At 57.8% G+C, this 24,137-nt stretch overlaps 1 protein-coding gene across 6 annotated transcripts in view; it reads right to left on the minus strand.

Annotated features, from left to right (window-relative positions):
- Nucleotides 1-6,310: 6,310 nt before the first annotated feature.
- Nucleotides 6,311-24,137, minus strand: part of ZBED4 (zinc finger BED-type containing 4) — a 32,063-nt gene continuing 14,236 nt past the window's right edge. For 5 of the 6 annotated variants that reach the window (XM_059401750.1, XM_059401745.1, XM_059401748.1 and 2 more), the window contains exon 2: nucleotides 6,311-11,388. In XM_059401750.1, the coding sequence (XP_059257733.1) occupies nucleotides 7,542-11,054 (3,513 nt within the window). In that variant the 5' untranslated portion in view covers nucleotides 11,055-11,388 and the 3' untranslated portion in view covers nucleotides 6,311-7,541. Of the gene's footprint in view, nucleotides 11,389-16,356; nucleotides 16,601-24,137 lie in introns of those variants that run through there. The other variant, XM_059401746.1, reaches the window with a different exon arrangement.

Genomic DNA, 24,137 nt, shown 5'->3' on the forward strand with positions numbered 1-24,137 from the left:
CTTGCGCGATCCCTGAAGCGTCAGGTGTGGCTCTGATCTCCGTTTCTTCACAGGTCAGGTCACCTTCCGCCCAGCGGCTTTAGGACGCGCGTGTGTGATCTTCTGCGGACGGAAGGCAGTTTACAGTTAGAGGTGCCAGTTGTTGTGCTTCCCGCCATTTGCTTCCTGGGCCGGCGCGTGCGTGCGGCGTGCAGCCGGGGACGTCCTCGGCCGTCGCTGCGGGCGCCCCCTGCTCCCTGCCTTGCTTTTCCTCTTCCCACCGCACGGATGTCACTCCTCTTGCCGTTGTCCCATAGTCTTCGCCTGTTCTGTGCTGGTGTTTTCCAGTCTTTCTCCTTATTCTCAGTCTTCAAAGACTCTTGTGACATACCCTCGAGCTCAGAGATGCTTTATTTCACCACGTCCCGTCCAGGAAGCCCGCAGAACGCAGCCTCCCTGTCCGCTGCGGCGGCTGCTCCCTCGTCTTTGTTGCCGGCGGACGGCGCCGAGGACCAGCCAGAGGTGGAAATGCGGCGCCTCTCGCGTGGGTCTGAGCGTCCCCCGGCACGGCTGGTCACACCTGACTCTCCCGTGTGGGCGCTTGCCCCTACCTGCCCGTCTTTAATGTCTGCCTCCTCCGCCTGCCCCGCAAGCGGCTTCGGAAGAGCGGGGCGCACACCTCGGCCGCCTGCCTCTCCGTCTGCACCTCCCTGGTCGGGAGGAGCTGTGAGCCGCTGGCGTGCGGGCCGCTGGCGCCGGGCTCCGGGGAGGACAGGGCGCTTTCCAGCTGTGCGAGCTGCTCCAGGAGCAGGTGCACAGCTGCCCGCCGGCGGCGGGGAGGGGCTGGGAGCTGCTCCTGAGCTCAGAGCCCACAGTGACCGAGATGAACGGGCCTGGAATCTGCACACCTTGGCCGCTGCCAACCGGAGCTCTGGCCGGGCTGCACTCGGGCCGGGGATGGCATCCCAGTGCCGCCCGCACGGCCGTGTCCACAGGCCCCTCCTGCACTGACCCTAGCTTAGGAAACAAGCATCCGGCATCTTGTGCAGGGCCCTGCACGGTAGCCCTCTGACTGCGCCCTGCTGCTGTCTGACGTGGGCTTCCATGCCGTCTTCTCGCGGGCTGGACGTGAATCCGAAGGGCACGACTGGGTCTGGGCTCGGTCTTTGCGGCAGAGCCCCTCCCCCAGGAGCTGCGTCCGGCCTGCCTGAGGGTCATGCTGCCCGGGCCAAGCCCATCACCGACCCCATGATTACAGTGATTCTTGGCCAATGTCACCATGGGGACGGTAACCTGTACCTCTTCCACTTCCCTTCCGGAAAGATCCAGAAGCCATTAGGGACAGCCCAGCAGGAGCATCTGCCCCCGAGGGGTGAGGGAGCTGCGAGTCCAGCGGGCGAGAATTTGTGCACACGAGCGAGAGTAACAGCTCATAAGTGAGATCTTAAATGTGCCTTAAACACAAGCAGATCACACTTGGTATGGGGACTGGGGTGTTTACATCGTCTCAAAGGCCTCCACACGACACACTTTTTAATTACAAGGGAAGACGGCTCGCAGCGAGGGGCCTGGTAGACTCCTGCACCCAACCAGGTGCGCGGTCTTGTGATGCCACCACCCAAGCCAGCTCGTGCTGGCGCCACAAAATGACCCCAGCCGGCAGGAATGTGGAGGCTAGAGACACTGAGTCATGTTCCAGACTCGGGGAGGCGGGTAACAGATCAGCTCCACAGGACACGCGCCGCAGGGCTGGGTCGTGGTCAGCATGGTCGGCCCTCCGTGGAAGTGGCTGGGGCCTTGGGTCAGCACCGTGGTCCAAGGCTCTCCGCAGACCCCACTCTGTCCGCGGGACCTTCCTGGGAGGCTGACCCTCTCGAGGTGAGCCTCCCGCGGCCGGCACGACCCGCTCAGGGGCGCCGGGAGGAGGGTCATTGTGTTGGACTTGCAGTGACCCTGCAAGACAGGGATCGTTTGAAGATGCAATAATTTTTTTTTAATATTTAATTTATTTATTTGGCAGACAGAGATCACAAGCAGGCAGAGAGGCAGGCAGAGAGAGAGGAGGAAGCAGGCTCCCCGCTGAGCAGAGAGCCTGATGCGGGACTCGATCCCAGGACCCTGAGATCATGACCTGAGCTGAAGGCAGAGGCTTTAACCCACTGAGCCACCCAGGCGCCCCAAGATAAAATAATTTTTAAAACCAGTTTGCGTTTTATGAAACAGCTTATACATCGGAGCTTCCAAACAACTGCATACGGGGTGGCCGGTAGGCTCAGGCCTAAGCGTTTGCCTTCAGCTCAGGTCATGATCCTAGGGTCCTGGGATCGAGCCCCGCATTGGGTTCCCTGCTCTGTGGGGAGCCTGCTTCTCCATCTCGCTCCTCTACTGTGTTCCCTCTCTCGCTTTCTCTGTCAAATAAATGAAATCCTTAAAAAAAAAAAAAATAGCTTGAGCAAGGTGCTTTATGCAAACCTCCGAGGCTGAGGGGAGGTGGCCTGGAGGCCACGGGGGGCCCAGCACTGGGGGCTGGGCGGGTCACTCTGGGGTTGGTGCTGGTGACCCACTGGCTGCCTGGGAGCAGAAGCCCCAGGTCAGTGTTAAAACAAACAATACGAGGGCCTGGATGGCTCAGTGGGTTAAGTCTCTGCCTTCGGCTCAGGTCATGATCTCAGGGTCCTGGGATCGAGTCCCGCATGGGGCTCTCTGCTCAGCAGGGAGCCTGCTTCCTCCTCTCTCTCTGCCTGCCTCTCTGCCTGCTTGTGATCTCTCTCTGTCAAATACATAAAATCTCAAATTAAAAATAAAAAAATAAACAATATGTTGTTGGAATATACATGTAATACATCATATGCCCCAAAATGACATATAAATTCAATTCCGTGTCCATCAAAATACTGTCTGGATCTCCCATGGAACTTGGTGACGGAGGACCAAGTACCAAGGGAAGTAGGAAAACGAAAGGACAGGCACGTTCGGACTCCTCAGCCACCCTGGGGATCAGGGGGCCGCGCAGGTGGCGAGCGGCCAAGGGGCCCATTAGCCCTGCAGGGGCGCCGCGACTGGGGACAGGACGCCTGCGTCTGCAGTGGCCCGGCGGGGACGAGGGAGCACAGGCCCGCTCCAGCCCCGGAAGCCCGGACCCCAGACGGGCGCCGCCGGAGCCGGGCAGCGGGACCAGCAGCGTCCCGATCGTGGACGAGGCCGCGCGGGCACAGGCCACCGGGCGCACCCCTCACACCGCTGGCCTCCTCTCGGCCGCGGCGTCGCTGACGGTCAGGAGCTTGATAAACACGGGAAACCCCTTCGATGTTTAAGGAAAACGCAGTGGAGTTCGCGACATCAACACGCAGAACGCTTCCTGACCCGGAAGTCCCCACGAAGCACACGCCTCCCTCCGGGACACAAGTCGCAGCGCCGTGGGAACGGGACAGGCTCACCGCGGGCAAACCTGCGGGACCAGCACTTTGAGACGCTGTATTTCATGCCCTGGACGGGACTGTTCGAAAGTCCTCATTTTGATTTCCCCACTTTTACCAGAAATGCTGTCCTTCCTTCTGCCTGGAGAGCTCCCTCTGCGGGTCACAGGGAAGGTGGTGACTTTCAGTCATGTTTCGTTGAGCACATGGCTTTTCCGGGAACATGACGGGGCCCCGGCACTTAGAGCCCTACCGACGCCCCCGCGCTCCTGTTCGAATGCCAGCGCCGGCGGGAGTCCCTCCGGACGTGAAGGTGTCTCTGTCTCCAATTCCGTGTCCTTGGCTGGCAGCACAGCTGGTGGACGGGGCCCGCTTGGGGCTGGCGCATGTGGCCGTGGACGGCGGGGTTGGCCGGGCAGAGCCACGGGCGACCCACCCTCGGACACGAGACCTGCCCACTGAGTCCCCGACGGGTCGAATGTTCTCTGTTCACAGGATTTCACTCTCCGGCCACAATCCCCACCAGCCTTCCTGAGCGGATCCGTCACAGCCCACGTCTCAGCTCTGCCTCGGATGCCCCCGAGTCGTCTCCGGTCTGCTCCCGTCTGTCCCGCAGTCCTTGGTCATAGCTGGTTTTTTGGTGTGTCTCGTGTTTTCGCTGAGCGTCAGACTGAACTACTTGAAGCTACAGACGCTCTGGATCTTTTCACTGGAAGACATTTACTTGCCCGGACGCCACTGAGCTCGCTGTGTGGAAGCTGGTCTCCCGCTGGCTCTGGAGCCCGGGGCCCCCACAGCAGCAGGCCCCGCGGTCGCGTCTCCCCCTCGGAGCTGCCATCCCGGGCACACGCACCTCGGGGAGCGGGGACCTGCCTCGGGGCAGCGGCCTGGCACGAGGCCCTTCCTGAGGCTCCCCCATTGTCCAGCACCTGGGCTCCTGGCTGTGTCACTGCTGGGTCTCCCTGCCTGGGGCCACCGCGTCCAGCTCAGGCCACCACCTTCAGCACGCCAGCCAATGTCCCTCAGGGGTCTCCGCTCGCTGGGGCTCCTTCCTTGGATCCGGGGGTGCCTGCTCCTGTTTTCTCTGGCCTTGATGGCTCTCAAGGAGGCCCAGTCTACTACCGGCTGCCGCCACAGAGTCAGAAGGGGAAGGGAAGGGAATTTGAATGTTAAAGTCCAGTGTTTCACATCCATTTACTCACCGGGGTGAGACCCGAGCTTACACAAAAGGCTCTCTCCTACGAGTGAACACGGAAGTTGGCCCGCTGACCCGCAGTGTTGCCCCGCACGTGAACCAGGCCGCTCCGAGTCAGGTTTGAGCGGAGCGCAGGCGGACATCGCACAGCGGACCCGCTGTCCTCAACAGGCCGGCCACCGTCCCCCTCACACACCGCTGCCGACGTCGGCCACTCCTTCCCGCGGGACGGTGTGCCATTCCCACGGTGTCGGATGGGGCCACGGTTCCAGAACCACCCACCGGCCACACAGGGACAGATGCGTGGGGCTCAGGGGCCTCCCACACAACCTGTCGGCCGCACGCCTCACCGGACAGCGGCAGCCCAAGGCCACAGGTTTTTAAAGCTGGGCAGAGGAGTAGACCAGCTCGGGAGCGAAGAAGCAGCGAGCTGCACAGGCTTGTGCTCCGAGGGCCCGGACGTCTGCCCACACGGCTCCGCGGCAGCAGGCGGGCGGGGTGGGGGTGGGACAAGCGTGGACGGCCAGGGCCGCACCCCAGGAAAGCTTCACAGAGACAGAGTCTAGACCACGGGCTCTCAGGAGCAGGGACCACGTCCACGTTCCCCACGGCTCTGTGCCAGGAGCTGGCCTGGGCCTGGAGGGCGATGGTCCCTCGGACACCGAGCGAACAACAGCTTGCGTGCTGCAGTCACCCTGTGCTCCGTCCTCTCAGGGGACAACCCAGGACGCCCAGCAGGTCGCCCCTGCTGCCCACATGCAGCCCCGCAGCCATGACGGCTGGGACGCGGAGTCCAGCTCTGTCCTCACCCCACAGCCGGCAGCCAGGGTTGCCCAAGCGGGTCCAGGGCCGGAGCCCTGCTCTGGCGGGGGCACCTCCCCAACACCAGCAGGCTGGGAGTCCTGCCCGCCCGCAGCCTGCGGTCCTCGTGTGGTCAGACCCTCCCCCAGGTGGAGACCCGCGTCGACCCTGGAGGCCTGAACGAGTGCACCCAGGCTCCCCCCAGAGTCCCAGCCACACCACTGGGAGCGGGAGACCCGCCTCCCCCAAACACACACACACGTGAGCGCCTGGTGCTCCAGCCCTGGTCCTGACCTCAGCCCACGGGAGGACCCCACGGCTCCATGTGCAAAACAGACACGAGCTCCTTCTGGGAAAGTCGTGGGCTCCAGTACCCGAACTTCGCACCATCCGCTGTGGACTCGGGCACTCACTTCCTGCGGCTTGGGGAGATCCTGGCCGGGGAAGACCGACGGCGGGCTGAGCCCCAGACTGGGGAAGGCTCCCCTGGAGCATCACGGCGCGCACTCACGGCGACCCCCGGGGGAAGCACCACGGCCGCGCGGCTCCCTAGCCTGTCCCTGGCCGGGGCTCCGTGGGCGTCTGGACAGAGGCCGTGCTTGTGGGGGCCCGGGCAGGGCGTGTGTGGGGCCCACGGCGGAGACGCCGGGCACTGCCTGTGGACTCTTCCCCTCTGGCTCCCAACGCACATCAGCACTCACTGTGAACCCGAGACCCGGGAGTCTCGCCGTGTCGCTCCCGTTAGCAGAAACACGGTCACGGCTGCGAGAATCCCACCTCCACCTACCCCCGCCCCACCCCCGGTGGAGGCCGGGCCGAAACTCCCAACTCCGGAGGCCGCGCGAGTGGCTCCCAGGGTGGGGGTGGGGACGGCCCTCCTGTCATCCTCAGAATAAAAAGCCAGTGTCCTCCAGCAGTAGAAAATTGCAAATAAAAAGTTTAATTTCAGAAACTGTGTTCACCATTTATAAATACACTAAAACATAGTCAATGCAAATCCAGATTAATAATAGGTCCTTTTTTAACAAAACAACTTTTCTAAAAGGTCACAGGCAAATGAGTGACTTGTTTCATCCGGAGTATTGAACTGGTTTGAAATAAGAAAATGAACCCTTTTTTCTAGATGTTGAAGCAAAAATTCTGAAGACAGATCATCGTTCAAAGAATGACAACTGACGCTTCATTCTGCTGTCCTTGGGACTCTGACACGCCAGCGATGGCTGAACCTTCCCTGTTATATAAAGATCTAGAGGCTAAGGCTACTCCTACAACTGCGATGGAACAGCCTCCTCCCTGTTAATGAGCCGTCTCTTCTAGAAACAGTTTTATACATGATTTGATCAAATTGGGGTCAGTGGGGTCAGTGCACAAATTTCAAGATAGCTCCCTGGTGTCGAGACAGCAGGTCCGAGGGTTGGGCGCCCTCGGCAGGACCGCTGCGTGCGGGCCCCTGGCGCGTGGGCTCGACAGCAGGTGTCCGGGGCTCTGGCCAAGGTCGACCGTGTAAAACCTGAATGCAGCAGAAGCACAGACCGGGACGCTCTCTCTACCCAGTCACTACAGAACTGGCACGGCGGGACGCGTCTGAGGTTACTTTCCTCTTCCGACGCCGCACCTCCGTGGCAGCCAACACCATGTTCCAGAATGTTCTGTACTCGACACGCTTTAGAGCCTGCAGTTAGAACCTGCTCAGCCAGGATGGCTTGAACTCCACCTCTTATTTACAGATTTCATTAAACAGCCACAAAAGCTGCTGTGTTGAATTAAAGCAATTCTTAAACTAAAATACAGTACCTGATTTGTGGTTTTTACATAATTGAATAAAAAGCCTACAGAATAAAACTGCTCACATCTCCTCTGCCGTTCTAGTAAAACACATTACTAAGCCCCCACTTTTAAAAAACACGTTACAGTTGGGAGTGAAACCCGAATCATCGTATTTCATCGGCGGCGGCAAGACAGGCTCTCCCTCGCAGGCCGTGGGAGGCCCGCGGCGACGCCCGGCTGCGGCACCGGCAGTAAGGCACACGTAGGCATTACAGTGACGCTGGACGGGGTGGGGGGCCCGCCGGGGCACGCCGCCTCCCCGGGACAGACAGTGGGCGCCCGGGCAGCGACGGTGGCCGGCGACGGCGGCTCCGCTGCGAGCTTCAATACTGGAAGTATATCAAGGGAAGATTCACTTTCAAAAAGATGAGTTTTTCAAAATGTTCCGTCATGAGCCTGGACTGGCCGAAGCTGCCGTTCTCTGTGGGTGTGTTGAAGAGCCTTTCAGAAGGAACGATGCTGGGCGGGCAGCCCAGGAACCGCACGGCCAGCGCGGCCAGGCCCGGCCAGGCCGCCTTCTTCAGATTCCAGTAGGTGAGGGGGTCGCAGCCGTGCTCCAGCACCTCCTCCTCCAGGTAGGCCAGCACCATGTCCTCAGGCACCTTCGTCTTCTCCCGGGGGCCCTTCTTCGTCATCTTGGCCATGAGGGACCACAGGTTCTCCTCCCCGACCGTGCCCTGCGAGGGGGCGCCCGCGTCGCAGCCGTTGGGGATGGGCGTGTTGTCTGAGGTAGGGTTCAGCGCCTCCAGCTCCCGGATCAGGTCCCGCGTGTACTGCTCCGCCTCCTCCTCCGAGAACAGGGAGGCCTTGTAGCGCGGGTCCAGCAGCGTGGCCAAGATGTACCTTGGGTCGCGCAGGGTGGCGGCCAGCCGGCTCACCATGGCCTCCTTCAGGGACTTGAGCATGGTGTCGATGCCCATGGTCTCCTCGAAGAGCATCTCGATCTTGCGGTTCAGGATGTGAATCATGGGGATGACCTGGCTGAGCGTGGACGCGTGCGCGCTCATCTCCCGGCCGGCCGCGTCGAAGGGCTTCAGCGCGAGGCACACGGACCGCATTACCTCCCACTGGTCGCAGCTGATGAGCTCCCGGAAGCCGCACTCGACCGACACCTCGTTGACAGCCCGCTTCTGCTCGACGAGCCGCTCGAGCATGTGCAAGGACGTGCTCCACCTGGACGGGACGTCCTGCAGGAGGTGGTGCGGCGGCAGCCCGTAGGCCCTCTGCAGCTCCGCCAGCTTCTCCTTGGCCCGGGGCGAGCGCTGCACCCGCTCGCACAGCTTCCGCGCGGTGCTCAGCAGGCTCTGGACCATGCGCTGGCTCTTGAGGGCCTCGCTGACCACCAGGTTGACCGTGTGGCTGAAGCACTGCACGCCGGCCCGCTCCCCCTCGCTCAGCGTCTTCCCGATGCTCGGGTTGTCGGTGACCGTGATGCCCACTTGCAGGCCGCTGGACGTCACCCAGGCCTCCCACCAGCCCTCCAGCTGCTTCCGGATGCTGCTGCCGCTGTAGTCGCAGTCCACTTGCGACACGTCCAGCAGGGCCGAGCCGTGGTGGTCCTCGCGGTACGGCCGGGCCGACGACGCGAAGGTGACCCAGTGGGCGGTGAGCGTCAGGTACTCGCGGGTCTGCGTGCTCATCCAGATCCCGGACGTGAAGTGGACCACGCCGCTCTCCGCCTCCTTCAGGTGCGACAGGACTACCTGCTTCACATTATTGTACATCCCTGGGATGGCCGTCCTCGAGAAGTAGGACGGGGAGGGCACAGAGTACTGAGGTTTCAAGTATTCGAGCAGCCTGTTAAAGCCAACGTTGTCGACGAAGGAGTATGGCTGGAGGTCAAGTGCAATCATCTCAGCTATGAGACTCGTGATTTTTTTGGCAACGGGATGAGAATCGTAGAACTTCTCGTTGGGGTCTTCGAAGGAGGCGGCTCCGGGCAGCTGGGCGCTCAGGGGTCCCCGCGGGCCGGGCGAGGAAGCCCGCGCGACCCGGGGCGCCTCGGCCTTGAGCACGCCGCTGTGGAACCGCTGCAGGTGGCGCAGGAGGCAGCTGGTGCCCAGGTTGGTGGGCTTCTTGCCCCGGCTGATGGTGCGGCCGCAGTGCAGGCACACGACCTTCGTGGGGTCCGCGGAGCAGATGGAGAAGTGGTTCCACAGCTTGGAGGTCTTCTTGCTGCTCACAGGAAAGAGGACCGGACTGTTTCTCGGGACCAGGGAGGGCAGGTCAGTCGATCTGGAAGCGGCGCCTTCCGCAGAGGCCAACGTGGCGTAGGGGGAGTTGGCCAGGCTGGCGCCCAGCGCGCCCTTTGGGGCGCCCACGACGTCCGCATGCCGGCGGTACAGGTGCCGCATCAGACAGCTGGTGCCCACGTCGCCCCTGCGGCCCCGGCTGATGACGCAGGCGCAGTGTCGGCACACGGCCTTGAGGCTGTCGGTGGGCGCCAGCGAGAAGTGCTGCCACACCTCCGACTTCAGCCTCTTTATCACCTTCTTGCTCTGCTGGGACCCAGCGCCACAGTCCAGCGGGCCGGGGCTCAGGCCGCCAGCCTGCAGCTTCTCGGGGGAGGACTCCAGCGAGGCCGCGCCCACGTTGTCCGAGGCCGGCGCTGTGTCCTCCGCCAGCGCGTCGCCGACGCTCAGACGCACCTGCAGCTCCTCGGGCAGCCGGTCCGGGGAGGAGGACGCCGAGGGGGACACCCGGGCCGGCTGCCCGGGCGAGGACGCCACGGAGCTCGGGTCTCCGTCGGGAGGCGGCAGGGCGGGCAGCAGCGTGGGGGGCGCGGCGTACGGCGGCGGGATGCCCGAGCCCCCGCCGTTCTCCTGCAGCACGATGGAGCGGTGCGCCCGCCACATGTGCCTGATGAGGCAGCTGGTGCCCAGGTCCTTCCCGTTCTTGCCCCGGCTGAACTCGTTCATGCAGTGGACGCACACGGCCTTGGAGTTGTCTAGCGGCGACAGGTAGAAGTGCTTCCACACAGCCGACCGCCTGCGGGACCCGGACGTGCCCTTGGGGAGCGGCGGGTTTCTCTCCAGCCCGTTCTCCGCGCTCTCCTCGCCCGGCAGCGGGGGCAGGTGCGGCGGCCCCCCCAGGGCCTCCTCCCGCCCGTACCTGTCAGGGGCAGACGTGTCTGGGGGGACGTCTTCGGAGGGGACCACAGGCTCCTCCGTCACGTCGTCGGGGGACGGCACCTTGGACGCCAGCTTTGGGGCGAGCTTGAGGGGTGAGCGCGCGGCGCCCAGGTCTCCGGCGTCGGCGGGCGGTGGCGGCAGCCGCAGAGGCGGGGGCGACAGGGAGGGCAGGGCCGGCCCGCCGCCGCCGGTCTCCTGGCCCAGCACGGTGGGGTGCGCCCTCCTCACGTGCCGCATGAGGCAGCTGGTGCTCAGGTCCTTCTCGTTCTTGCCGCGGCTGAACTCCTTCATGCAGTACGTGCAGATGGCTTTCGTGCTGTCCCGCGGGGAGATGAAGAAATGCTTCCAGGCCGGCGACTTCTTCCTGGAGCCTGCGCCCCGGCCCGAGAGGAGGCTCTGCGTCACGGCCTCCATGGCCACGTCGTACAGTGTGCTGCTGTACTGGGAGAACAGAGCCCCGTACTCCTCCTCCTGGTCGGCGGGGAGGCACTGCCCGGGGGGCTCGCGGTCCCCGCCCGCCTCCCTCGCCTCTGTCTGCTCCCCACCTCGCTCCGCCCCGGGCCTGTCCTGCTCCCTCTTAATCGCCACTCCTTCCAGACTGTGATTAGGGATGCGAACACCATCTTCCTCTTCTATTTTAAAATTTATTTTATCAGAAACCAATTCACCATCCCTTTTGGGATGAGTTTCCTGGTTATTCTCCATAATTGACCATAACTACTCGGGCCGCGTCGTCAGAGATGAGTAAAAACCTGATCCGAAGGCTCATCTGTGCCACCAAACGTCCACCATCTTCAGCCGTGGAATATGAGCTCCATCTTTTGAATGCGAAGGAGCGCAGCAGACCATGAACCCCACCGAAGGGGCAGGCACGCGGGGAGCACACCAGCTCGCCTCAGGGCGCGGGCCACCACCTGCCGGGAGCCCCGCCGCGACCCGCTTCTCGACGCAGACACGCACTGACGCAGCGCAGACCTGCATCTTCCCCTGGAGACCGGACGGCTGTCATCTCGGCAGCAGGACGACCCTCTCGCATCGCCTGTAAGAGAAGACAGAGTCAAGGTCAGCACGGACCCGAATCGTCCATTTCAAATCTGTTCCGTCACAGGTCCCTCAGCCTCGACAGGCACAGGAGAAGTCCCGTCACAGTAAGCTAAAATCGAAAACACGGGTTCCTTGATGTTTCACAATCCACTTATATAAGGAAAATACCCTAAAACAACAAAATAAGCAAAAAAATAAGGGCAGGAGTTTAAATTCCAAGGGCCCAGTCATTAAGGGCTGGGGGCTCAGCCCCCGGGAGCAGCGCTCCTCATGCTTTGCCCTAAGAACAAACACACCAAGTGGAGACAAAACCCAGCCGGCCTGTCACTTCGGACGGGACACTGAACATCACAAAGAAAAGAGCAACACCCAGTGCTAAGGGGGCGCGAGTCTGTCTGCGGCGCGGGGCGGGCGCTCCAGCCCGGGGCCCGGCAGCAAATGCACAGAGCTGGCCCACAGCGCCGCGAAGCCAGGTGCGCAAGCAGGAGGCGCGGGGCACACGGGGACAGAGTGCAACACGGGGCGGGCGACAGGAGCCTGCCGGGGGGAGGAAGCCGCCCACGAAAAAGCCAGTACGGCAGCAACAGGAGGCTGTCCCCGTGGCCGGCAGCAGAGACGGGAGAAGAGGCGCTTCTGTGTGACAGCAGATTCTAGAAAACCCGCAGCAGGCTCACAAGGTTTTCCCCACAGCAACCAGGGTTTCCTATACATACAATCAGCACAGAAAACCTTAAAACTCCTCATCAACGAAAACCGGAATGCCAGTGGGAGGACAACAGGCGGTTCCTGACCCTGGGGTTCAGCCAGCCCCCAGCAGAAACCCACAAGGCGGAGACAAGGAAGCGAGAAGCAAAGACTCCGGGGGAGGTGAGGGGTGTGTCACACAGTGAGGTGGGGAGGAGCCCGGGCTGAGCCGGTGGCGCCCCAGCCAGGTGAGCGGCGGCCAGCGCCAGCAGCCAGAGCGGCAAGGCCGGCCCCGCTGTGTCCCAAAGCCACAGGCCTCTGCGAGCCCGGGGCGGCGGGACGCCTGGGATGCGGAGACGGCAGGCTCGCCTGGAGCCTCCGGGGCAAAGCAGGGCGTGCGCTCAGCCTGAGAAACCGGGCGCGCTCGGCAGCTAGCTCTGCCACGGACACACGCAGGGTTCCCAGAAAGCGTCCCAAATCCTGAACTCCACAAAGTTCAGCCTAATACTCAGAATAAAAAAAGAGCTTCTAAATGAAATGTCAGCAGGCACCAAGGGAGCGGGGCGGCAGGAGTAAGTGCGGCGCGGGCTCCAGACCCAGAGCAGCGAGGCTCGCCGGCAGCGCCGCAGGCACAGAGCAATCCCATGAGACTGTGTTTCTAAAACAGAAGGTGTGATTACAGAGTTCCTACGTACAATTACATGTATAAGGTCTTTTTTTTTTTTTTTAAATAAAATCCAGAAAACAAAGAGAAACAAGAAAAAAAAAACACTATAAAAATGAGTAGCCACATTTGGAAAAGACTTCTTAAAAAGCAGAACTTTAAGCGTATATAAAGCAGAACCACAATGCGACACCCACCAGGATGGCTAGACTCAGACAGACAGACAACAGCAAGTGGGGACAAGAACGTGGAAGAACGGTGCCTTGTGCTCGCCGGCGGGGGCATGACGGCGGGGCCTCTTGAAAACCACTCTGGCAGCTTCCCAAACATATGCCAAGTCACCCCACGACCCAGCAATCCCACTTCTGTGTAGACATTGAGGAGAAACGAAACCTTGTGCACACCCAGAGCCCCGCATGTGAACGGCGTCAGACAAAAAGTGGAAACAACCGAAATGTGATCCACAAATGGATTAAAAACTGGGACACAGGACCGCGTGGGTGGCTCAGCGGGTTAAAGCCTCTGCCTTTGGCTCAGGTCATGATCTCAGGTCCTGGGATCAAGCCCCGTGTAGGGCTCTCTGCTCAGCGGGGAGCCTGCCTCCCCCTCTCTCTGCCTGCCTCTCTGCCTGCTTGTGATCTCTGTCTGTCAAATAAATAAATTTTTAAAAATCTAAAAAAATAAAAAATAAAAAAATAAAATAAAAACTGGGACGCATCTCCACTACAGCAAGACCGTGCTTGCCATGACACGGACCTTGACACCACCAGGCTGAGACAGAAGCCAGACCCAGAAGATCGCACAGTGTGACCGTTCATTCCCGGCAAGGCGGATCCCCAGAGACAGAGGAGGTGCAGGAACCGGGGGCTGGGGGAGCACCATGGGAATGACCGCTGGCCAGCCGGAGGCTTCCTTCAGAGTGATTAAAACTCTGCTATCAGGTAGCTGCGACTTTACGAAGATACTTCAAAAAGGCTTATTTTATGGTGTGTGAATGACATCTCAAAAAAAAAATTATATAATTTTAGAATTAAAATCAAAATAAGGGAACCGTGATTAAAAGAAGCTGAAGATGGGGGCGCCGGGGTGGCTCCGTGGTTAATCCTCTGCCTTTGGCTCAGGTCATGATCTCAGGGTGCTGGGATTGAGCCCCGAGTCGGGCTCCCTGCTCAGTGGGGGCCTGCTTCTCCCTCTGCCTCTGCCATCGCCCCTGCTTGCACTCTTGCTCTTTCTCTGTGAAATAAATAAATAAAATCTTAAAAAAAAAAAAAAAAAAAGCCCTGGATGAAATCTCTAGTAATGAAAATGTAGTACTTGAAATATCCTGGATGGGGCCAACAGCAGTTTAGATGTAACAAAAGAGAAGATCAGTAATTGTGAAGACACAGCAACAGAAATAAAACAGAGGAAAAGAAAAAGAGCAAATAGCAAGGGAAAAAAACTGAAAAATTTAAAACTTGTGCACGGGGTAAAAAGACGAGACGCAGAAAGAGAGAAGACGTCTGCAAATCTCACATCTGATGAGGGGCTGACATCCAGGATAAACAAAGAGCTGTGGCAACTGACCAACAAGCCGGCTTACAAATGGACAAAGGCCTGGGCTAGACCCACAGGGACACGCAAAGACAATGGGAAGCACGAAGAGAAACCACTTCATACCCACCAGGACGGCTAGTGTCCAAATCCTGGGATGTGACGCTCCAAAAGTAACAGCAAGACCGGGAAAGCGTGTGAAGATGTGAAAACATGGCCGGAGTATCCCTGACAGCCTGACGAGGCCGAGCATCTTATGTGCGGGTCCAGGCTCCCTGTGAGCCATCCGCCTGGGCTCTCACCAGCCCGGGCGGATCCTGAGAACAGAGCTCCTGAACTGAGTTCTGAGAGCTTTTCCCGCATCTGGGAGCGAGCCCTTTATCACATGTGTGATTTTTAAGTATTTTCCCCCAGTCTCAAGCTTGTCTTTCTCCCAGCAGTGTATTTTGAAAAGCAAAGCCCAATGTACCAATTTGGTTTTTTATGGATTGTACTTTTGTGGTTACTTTCAGAAATCTTTGTCTACCCAAGTCACAGAGATCTTCTGTGTTTTCTCCTCTAGTTTTACCACCTTGTTTTAAATTTAGATCTTTGAGATACTTAAATTGTTTTGTATATGAACAGCTAACTGCTCTAACAGCATTTGCTGAAAAGACGACCCTTTTCAACAACGGAGAAACGCCTCTGTAACTCAGTCGGACGCCAGCTGTGTGCAGACCCACACATCTGGGTAATACCCACAGACAGCAGCTGTTCACCTACCTCAATGGGATGGAACATGTGGGTGTAGATATTTATCTACCAAACTGTGTACTTTTAACATGTGTGATTTACTGAATGTCAATTAATCCCAGTGTGGATAATATGAGAAACACATGTGTTGGGTCTCTGCCCCCCCCCACCCCACCGCCCTGGGTCCTGGCAGGGGCTCCTGAAACCCCACTAACCTCCTGGGAGCCTAGAGTGTCTACTGTTCTGATGAGGCGACTCTGGGTGGGCTCCTGGGTGGGGACGGGTCACCAGAGAGATGGAGCTGTGATCCCAAGCTGGGGTTCTCACCCTGCTCCCCATTCTCCGGGGGGGGTTGCTGGGGAGTCAGTGGACACCTGGTCACGCCCTTGTGATTAAGCCTCCATAAAAACCCCAAATGCGTGGGGTTCCGAGAACCTGTAGGTTGGGGAGCACGTCCAGGGGCCAGGAGGTGACGCACCACGGCTCCGGGGGACAGAAGCTCTTGTGCTCGGGGTCCCCCCAGCACCCACCCTGCACCCACCCGGCCATGGACAGAGACAGGAGAGAAGCTGTGGGCCCAGCTGCATCCGTGGCCTTCATCACATCCTCCGCTAAGCAGTAAGTGGAGGAATGGGAGTCAGTGGTCCCCCGAGTTCTGCGAGCTGTTCTAGCAGGCGAGAAGGTTCCAGAAGGGGCTCCTGGGGATCAAACCTGGACCCATGTCGGACAGAGGCTGTGGGTAACCCGGGGACAGACCCCACTTGGGGGCTGCCTCTCGAGTGGGGGGCAGTCTGTGGGACGGAGCCCCTCCCTGTGGGCTGGGACGCTCCGGGCAGGTGGTGTGAGAAGTGTGTTCAGCTGAGGACAGACACCCCACGGGGCCTGGAGAACTGGTCACAGTGGGGAAAAGCACCCACACGTTTGGTAACCAGAAGTGAAGTGTTCCGCAACGGGAGAGTAAGAATTAAAGAGAAGCGCACGACTTCCCCTAGAAGCGCTGAAACCTGCTTTGTTAAGAGGCTGGGATTGGGGCGCCTGGGTGGCTCAGTTAGTTCAACGACCGTCTTCCCGTGTTCAGCTCAGGTCATGGTCCCGGAGTTCTGGAATCGAGCCCTGCACTGGGCTCCCGGCTCAGCGGGGAGTCTGCTTCTCCCTCTGACCTTCCCCCCTCATGCTCTCTCTCTCAAGTAAATAAAAATAAAATCTTAAAAAAAATAAAAGGCAGGATTGTCAGATTGGATAAAAGAGTGAAACTAACTCTATCCCCGACAAGAAACAAACTGAAAACATAAAGACACAAACAGGTCAGAAGCCAAAGGACAGAAACGGTGAGCCATGCTGGTAACTCACCACAGAAAGGTGCGGCGGCCACAGCCACACTGAACGGACTGAGGACGGCATACCAGGGGCGACAGGCACACTGCGTAAAGGACCAAGGGGCCAAGTCACCGGACACGCACACACCGACAGAAGGGAGACGAGACGGGGCCATGGTCGCAGGCCGGTCAGCACGCGTCGCCCAGCAGGCGGACAGCACAGCAGCGCAGCCGACAGAAACGTGGAACACCGTCCAGCGGCCCGACCGACATCCGTCCAACGGTCCAGCCAACAGAAACAGAACGCGTGTTGTTTCCAGGTGCACAGAAAACACGCGTCATGACCCGCGTTCGCAGGACAATGAAGCAAACTTCCGTGGGTGTGAAAGAACCGAAATCAATCAAAGGTCTCTGACGTGGGAGGTGAACAAGCAACCAACAACAGAAACTCCGGAAAAACCCAAAATGTATTCAAATAAAGTCTTCTGTACTATGCTAAAGGTCAAAGGAAAAAAGTCGCCAGGAACAGTAAAGCCAACTTAATCCCCAAGTAAACAGAGAAGACAAGAGAGAAAAGATGTGAAGTCTGTGAACTCGAGCCCTGCTTCTTGGAAGGAGCAACAGGATGAAAGAAGTCACCACCAGCACCGCGAGACGGGAGCGACCGGCCTCACGGCAAAGCAGGCTCATAAGGAAGTACATGAAGCGCTTCCCGACAGTGAATTCAGCAACTTAGTTAGATACGACAAGTTCGGGGCGCCTGGGTGGCTCAGTGGGTTAAGCCGCTGCCTTCGGCTCAGGTCATGATCTCAGAGTCCTGGGATCGAGTCCCGCATCGGGCTCTCTGCTCGGCAGGGAGTCTGCTTCCCTCTCTCTCTCTCTGCCTGCCTCTCAGTCTACTTGTGATTTCTCTCTGTCAAATAAATAAATAAAATCTTAAAAAAAAAAAAAAAAAACTGAACTTGCAATTAAAAAAACCTTCCCCAAAAAGAAACTTCTGGGTCCACCTGGCTGCACCAGTGAATTCTACCCAATGTTGGAGAAAAAGAGCCAGTGAAACACAAACTCTTCCGTAAAACAAAGAAACACTTTCCAGCTCTTTCCCAGTAGTGTTATCTTGATACCAGAACTAGAAAGACACTACGAGAAGAGTCCTACCCTATGATCACAAAAAAGCTTCAACAAACTTGGCAAGTTCTTAAAAATTTAGCAAATCAAGAGGCCCCTGGGTGGCTCAGTCTTGAGCGTCTGAGTCAGATGTGGGCTCAGGCGGGCTCCGCACTCCGCAGGGAATCTGCCCGCGACCCTCTCTCCCTCACCTTCTGCCCCTTCCTCCCCACCCGCACATCTCCCTCGCTCTCAAATAAATCAAACTTTTTTTTTTTTATGATTTTATTTATTTGGCAGACAGAGATCACAAGTAGGCAGAGAGGCAGGCAGAGAGAGGGGGAAGCAGGCTCCCTGCAGTCCCCCAATGTGGGACTCGATCTCAGGACTCTGGGATCATGACCTGAGCCGAAGGCAGAGGCTTTAACCCACTGAGCCACCCAGGCGCCCCCAAACTATTAAAAAAAACAAATCACTGATAACATACCACGAGTAAGTGGGGTGATTCCCAAGAGTAAAACATGAAGAGGACTGCGGAGCCAATCCATGGTCCCATCCCATGAAGGCACGGAGCACCACTTCTACCCCCACTTGTGACAGAAGTGCTCGACGAAGCAGAGAAGACCACTCCCCACCCTTCCGAGCGAGCCTGGGAAGAGTGACGGCCGCCAGCACAGGGCACAGGGACAGACAGAGTGTGTGCCCTGCAGACCTCAGCCACACTCCCGCCAACACGGCCCTAGAGCCCAGGTGACAGGCAGACAGAGAGGAGGGGACACAGCCGTTGTCACCGTCATCTGTGTGAGAAAAGCCTTGAGGCCGCTACAGAAAGACACCGACCGTGCCTGCAGTCCTCCCGTGCTGGCCGCCTCACCCCACAGAGCTCACTTCCCCGCTCCTGGACCCTGCTGTCCTCCGTCCTCTGCAGGTGGCAAGGTGGGCCCTGCCCCTGCCCGGATGGAGGAACCCCCTCCTCTCCCTTCCAGGCCAACACCTGGTTCTAGGTGGACCCTGACCCTCTCTCAAGACTCATGTGGGGCAACGCCGAGGGACGATGGAGATGGTAAGAGCGAAAACCGACTGTTTGCCCTGGGCCACCCTTTAAGAGCAGACCAGCATCATATCACCGACTGTTTGCCCTGGGCCACCCTTTAAGAGCCAGACCAGCATCATATCACTGAAAGCACAAGACAGGGCCTGGGGTGGCTCAGCTGACTGAGCGGAGTCTTGGTTTCTGGTCGCGATCTCAGGCCCCACGGCAGGCTCTGTGCTCGGCAGGGAGTCTGCTCGGTTCCCTCTGCCCCTCCCACGCTGGCTCTCTTTCTGTCAAATAAACATACAAGTCTTTTAAATCAATAAACAAACCACGTGACAATCTTTTGAGGACAGTTTACGATTTCTTTTCCCTGTGGGGAAGGAGAAACCCATCCCGGGCACACAGGCATCGGGGAGGGGGTGCCACAAACAAGACGTGGGGAAGAGGCAAACTGAAGGCCCAGCGGTTCCCAGCGCAGACGCCTGCAGACCACAGGCTCCGGAACCCTACCAGGCCCAAGACTTCTGTTTCGGAAGTGCTGAAAACAAGGGACAGAACATAAAAATTAGGGCGCCTGGGTGGCTCAGTGGGTTGGGCCGCTGCCTTCGACTCAGGTCATGATCTCAGGGTCCTGGGATCGAGTCCTGCATCGGGCTCTCTGCTCAGCAGGGAGCCTGCTTCCTCCTCTCTCTCTGCCTGCCTCTCTGCCTGCGTGTGGTCTCTGTCTGTCAAATAAATAAATAAAATATTAAAAAAAAAAAAGAACATAAAAATTACAAGGAACAGAAAAACATGTTTAAATACTACCAGAATGATGAAATCAGCAAAATCCAGATTATGGGAAATTCTCAGGTCAAACCAACCCAGTTCCCTTAACAAACATTTATTCTTGAATCCTGACCTTAGCTAGCAGACTACAGGCGAGGGAAACCTGGATGCAGACTGCTCCACACCAACAGTTACTGGCAGTTTAAAGCTGTGATAAAGGTATTGTGGATACAATTTTTAAAAGAATCTCATCTTTGCAAGATACTTATCAAAATATATCCAGGTGGAGTGTGATTTTGGGTGTCTGCTTCAAGGTCACCGAGTGGGGGATCCTGACGAGCGAATGGCCAGAACTGGTGGCCACCGAGGCTGTGTGAGGGGCGCACTCCCTAATCTCTGTGAGAACACTTCCGGAGAGTTACTCTTTGAAGAAAGATCAGACAGACGGCCGACTTTTCAAGAGGAGCGATGTGAACCAGAGACAAAAGAACAATACCTTCCAAGTTCTGGGGGAGAAAGAGCCAAACCAGAATTCAGTACTCAGTGGAAATACTCCCGCAGAAACGAAGGAAAACAAAAACCCCGTTGGACCAATCAATCAAACACAGAACGTGTCACCGGGCGGGCATTAACGAGGGGTCCAGCGGACGGCACCCGCACGAGCCCCCGGGGCAGTTCGGTCACGCAGAGGATGAGCACAGCAGAACAGCGACGGCTGGGGGCGGCCCGAGGGGCTGGGTCTGCCCGTCGCACCCAGGGCCTGGGCTCCCCGGCCCCGTCAGCGGGGTCATGAAAGCCTTACCGACCGGCACACCCACGTGCAGGTGCGGAAGAACCACAGAGCACGCGGACCCGTCCACCCTCGACCCAACACCCCAGCGTCGCTCCAGCCTCCGTTTGTGGGTACCTGTAACTTCTCTCTCCCACAGCGGGAAATCGGGCTCCTCTTATCCTTAACAGGTAAAGTCATCTGCTCAACCCTACAGTTTCCAGAAAGTAGTTTCAGAATACTAACCCACATCAGAAGGGAGAACAAGCTTTCAGGGTAGAGACAATAGTTTATAAAAGCTAGTCTTTGGGCTTTTGGGTTTAGCACTGTGTCCAGAGCTTCTGGGGTCAATCTTCCCTCTTAAATGTAGCTATTTTTTCATGACCCCAATACAATCAAGGGTCACTTGCTTCTGATGTAACACACCACAGACCCGGAATGGCCAAACCACAGTCTCAAGGAGGACACCAGCATGAAGGCAAAACCAACAAGGAATTTCCTTAACTCCAAAACATACGCACAGAGAACAAACCAAAAGTACATAAAGGCCCGTGCGGTATTCGGTCTGGGCGGGGGGCCGGGGCCGGCTCCGTCGGCTGGGCGTCTGCCTTCAGCTCAGGCCCCCCGTGAGCTCCCTGCTCAGCCGCGAGCCTGCTTCTCCCTCTACCCTTACCCCTGCTCTATCTCAAGTAAATAAAATCTAAAAAAAAGCAAGCAAACAAGCAAGCAAGCAAGCAAAGCAACCTGTAGGGAGAAAAGGCAGCCCTGGGCACGCGATTCACGGAAAGCCCACAGCGGCCGAGTGCTGCGGCGCCGCTCAGGCTGGGGGTTTCCCGCGGGTGGGAGCAGACGCGAGTCGGGGTCCGAGGCAGCTGCAGCGGGACCGCCAGCCCCGAACAGCTTCCAGGACACAGACCTGCATGAGAGGGACTGTGGGAACGGAACTGAGCTGCTCAGGGACCCAAAGCAGCCAGGAGAGGGCCGGGTTGAGCGGGGACCCCGGGACGCCAGGACCGGGGCGTCCAGATCCCGAGCCCCGAGCGAGCCGGAGGCGCTGCCGAGTCATCGGTGTCAGGCTGGTCGGGGCGCAGGGGTGACGGAATGCCTCCCGGCACCCCGAGCGGCCCCAACTCAGAAACCTCGGCCGCAGGAGCAGCAGCGTGTGACACTGCAGCGGCCGCTGTCTCGCCACGGGAGCCGCGAGGCCGGCAGCCCCGCACAAAGTCCCACACGCCGGCCTGCCTCGACCGCACCTTTGCCGCAGGTCCCGGGAAAAGCTCCATCCGCAGGGCTGGCGGGGACAGAACCTGCCAGGGAGCTTCCTGGTGAGGAAAACCTCTCCCTGGGGATGTGGCTGGAACATCGCGGCTGCTCCCGCGGCTGCTGGGGTGCGGCTCCCGTCGGGCCGCAGAGGGCCGGGCCGGAGGCTCACGAGGACGACCTGGGAACACGCGGTCTCCAGGGAGCTCTGGAAAGCTCAGTCAGATTCCTGGGGAGGCAGCGGCCTGCGTGTGCAGAACCGTGCACACGCCCGGGCAAGACTCGGACGGACGCCCCGACCGCCCCCCTCTGGCGGCCCCCCGGGGTGAAGGCGGGCGGGCGCTGCAGGCCGGAGCCCCCCGTGCACAGGGAGCCCTGCGGAGCCCACAGGCACTCGTCGAGGCACTTCAGGGAACCTCTGACCCGTCCTTAACTGACCACTGAGCGACCCAAGCAGAGACCTCAGGGGCCAAACACAACGAGGAACACAGGTTTTCTAGAGTTCGTTCAGGAAGCCCCGAAAAAGACGGACTAAAAACAAAACAAACTCCAGCAGCAACAATGAGCATGAGAGTGAGGAGTGACGTCCGGTTCCCACAAGACCAACGCATTACAGAGCGCGCAAAGAGCAGGAAAGCACGACCCGTACACGGGGGAACAGGCCAAAGAAACTGTCCGAGAGGGCCCAGATGTTGCACTTAATATACAAAGACTTCAAATCAGGCATTAAAAATGTGTTGACTGGGGCCCGCCTGGGTGGCTCAGTGGGTTAAAGCCTCTGCCTTTGGCTCGGGTCGTGATCTCAGGGTCCTGGGATCGAGCCCCGCATCGGGCTCTGCTCAGCGGGGAGCCTGCTTCCTCCTCTCTCTCTGCCTGCCTCTCTGCCTGCTTGTGATCTCTGTCTGTCAGATAAATAAAATCTTCAAAAAAAAAAAAAAAGTGTTGACTGAATTAAAGGAAAAAGTGTACAAAGACAACATATAAAACAATAAATAACATCTCACCAAACAAATATCAACATAGAACAATTACAGCAGAATAACGACGTGCACCGCGGAAGGACAAGGGACACGCTCACTAGAGGGTTTGGGATGGGGCAGGAGAACCCACCAACCTGAAGAAGGTGGGCGGAAGCCAGCCGCACTGCGGAAGGCCATCCACCGCCGGGCCCATCAGCCGCTGTGGAACCCGCCGCCCACACTCCCCCCGCCTGCACACCGGACCCCGCGCAAGGCCAGGCAACAAGCGTCCCTGCATTCGAAAGGGCCGCAGCCACACAAGCGGGTGCTGATTCAGCCACAGTGTGGTCTGATCACGCACCAGTGACAGAGGGAACCTGAGACATCGATCGATATTTGAAAATACAAGTCCATTTCTAAATAATCCACATCAGGAAAAAATTACAAGGGAAAGTAGAAAGTATTTCCATCTGCATGGCGCCTGGGGGGCTCAGCAGTGAGGCGTCCGCCTTCAGCTCCGGTCGTGACCCTGGGGTCCTGGGATAGGGCCCGGCATCGGGCTCCCTGCTCCATGGGAGCCTGCTTCCCCCCGCCTCTGCTGCTCCCCCTGCCCGCGCTCTCTTGCTTGTTCACTCTCGATTGCCAAATACGTAAAATCTTTTTTTTTTTTTTAAGATTTTATTTATTTATTTGACAGACGGAGATCACAAGTAGGCAGAGAAGCAGGCAGAGAGAGGGAGAGAGAGTAGGAAGCAGGCTCCCCGCTGAGCAGAGAGCCCGATGCAGGGCTCGATCCCAGGACCCTGAGACCATGACCTGAGCCGAAGGCAGAGGCTTCACCCACTGAACCACCCAGACGCCCCCCAACTAAATAAAATCTTAAGAAAAAAGTATTTTCATCTAAATGAAAGTAATGTAACACACCCAAATTTATAAGATGCTGACGTGCTAAGAGAGAAATTTCTAGCTTTCGATACCTGTGTTAGAAAAGCAGAATCTCGGATCAATGATGCAAGCACTTCTGCAAAACATCCCACCCCAAAACCACAGAATACACACTCTCTTCATACGCAGGCAAAACAAGTCTCAATAACTTCCAGAAATCTACAATCATACAGAAGAGCTGACACCTTCGGTTGTACACCTGAAACCACGTTACGCTGTATATCACCTAACTGGGACCTACACCAAACTTTTAAAAAACCTGAAATCATACCATGTGTGCAAAAAAAGGGGGGGGTAATGTAAGCATTCACCTTTAAAAAGACTGGGAAGAAAGGCAAGAAAATAGGCCATCCTGAAGATTAGAGTGGGTCTGAATGAAATGAAAAACAGAAAAGTGAAACAGAACATCAACAAAACTACAAGTCAATTCTTTTAAAAGATTGAGAAAACTGACAAATCCTTAACTAGATTAACCAGGAATATAAGACAAAGTCTGTGAAAATGTGGGAACGTTACCACTGATTCCTCCCAAAGTAAGTGGAGTATGAGAGCATGGTATGGACAACCTCGGACCAACAAGGCCAACAGCTCAGGTAAAATGGAGAAATTCCTAGAAAGTAGTAAGTTACCTAGAGTGACTTGAGAAGAATCAGAGAGAATGGACCTATAACAAGTACAAAAATTGAATTAGTGATTTAAATTCTTCCTGCAAGAAAGTCGTAGGCCCACACGGCTTCACTGGTGAATTTTCAAACACTTACAGAAGCATACTACAGATACACCACCAACTCTGTGCAAACCGAAGAGGTCGGGATACTTTCCAGCTCGGCCTCAGAGGCCACATCACCTCTATCCCAAAGCCAGACAGAAACAGCAAGGAAGAACTAGAGATCACTAGGTACACAAAGGAGGTCCTAACGTTTTTCACAGAAGAGGACCACAGGGGAGGAAGCACCGTGAAGTCGGAAAAA

Source organism: Mustela nigripes, chromosome 6 (genome assembly GCF_022355385.1).
Source record: "Mustela nigripes isolate SB6536 chromosome 6, MUSNIG.SB6536, whole genome shotgun sequence".
In the NCBI taxonomy this organism is placed as follows: domain Eukaryota; kingdom Metazoa; phylum Chordata; class Mammalia; order Carnivora; family Mustelidae; genus Mustela; species Mustela nigripes.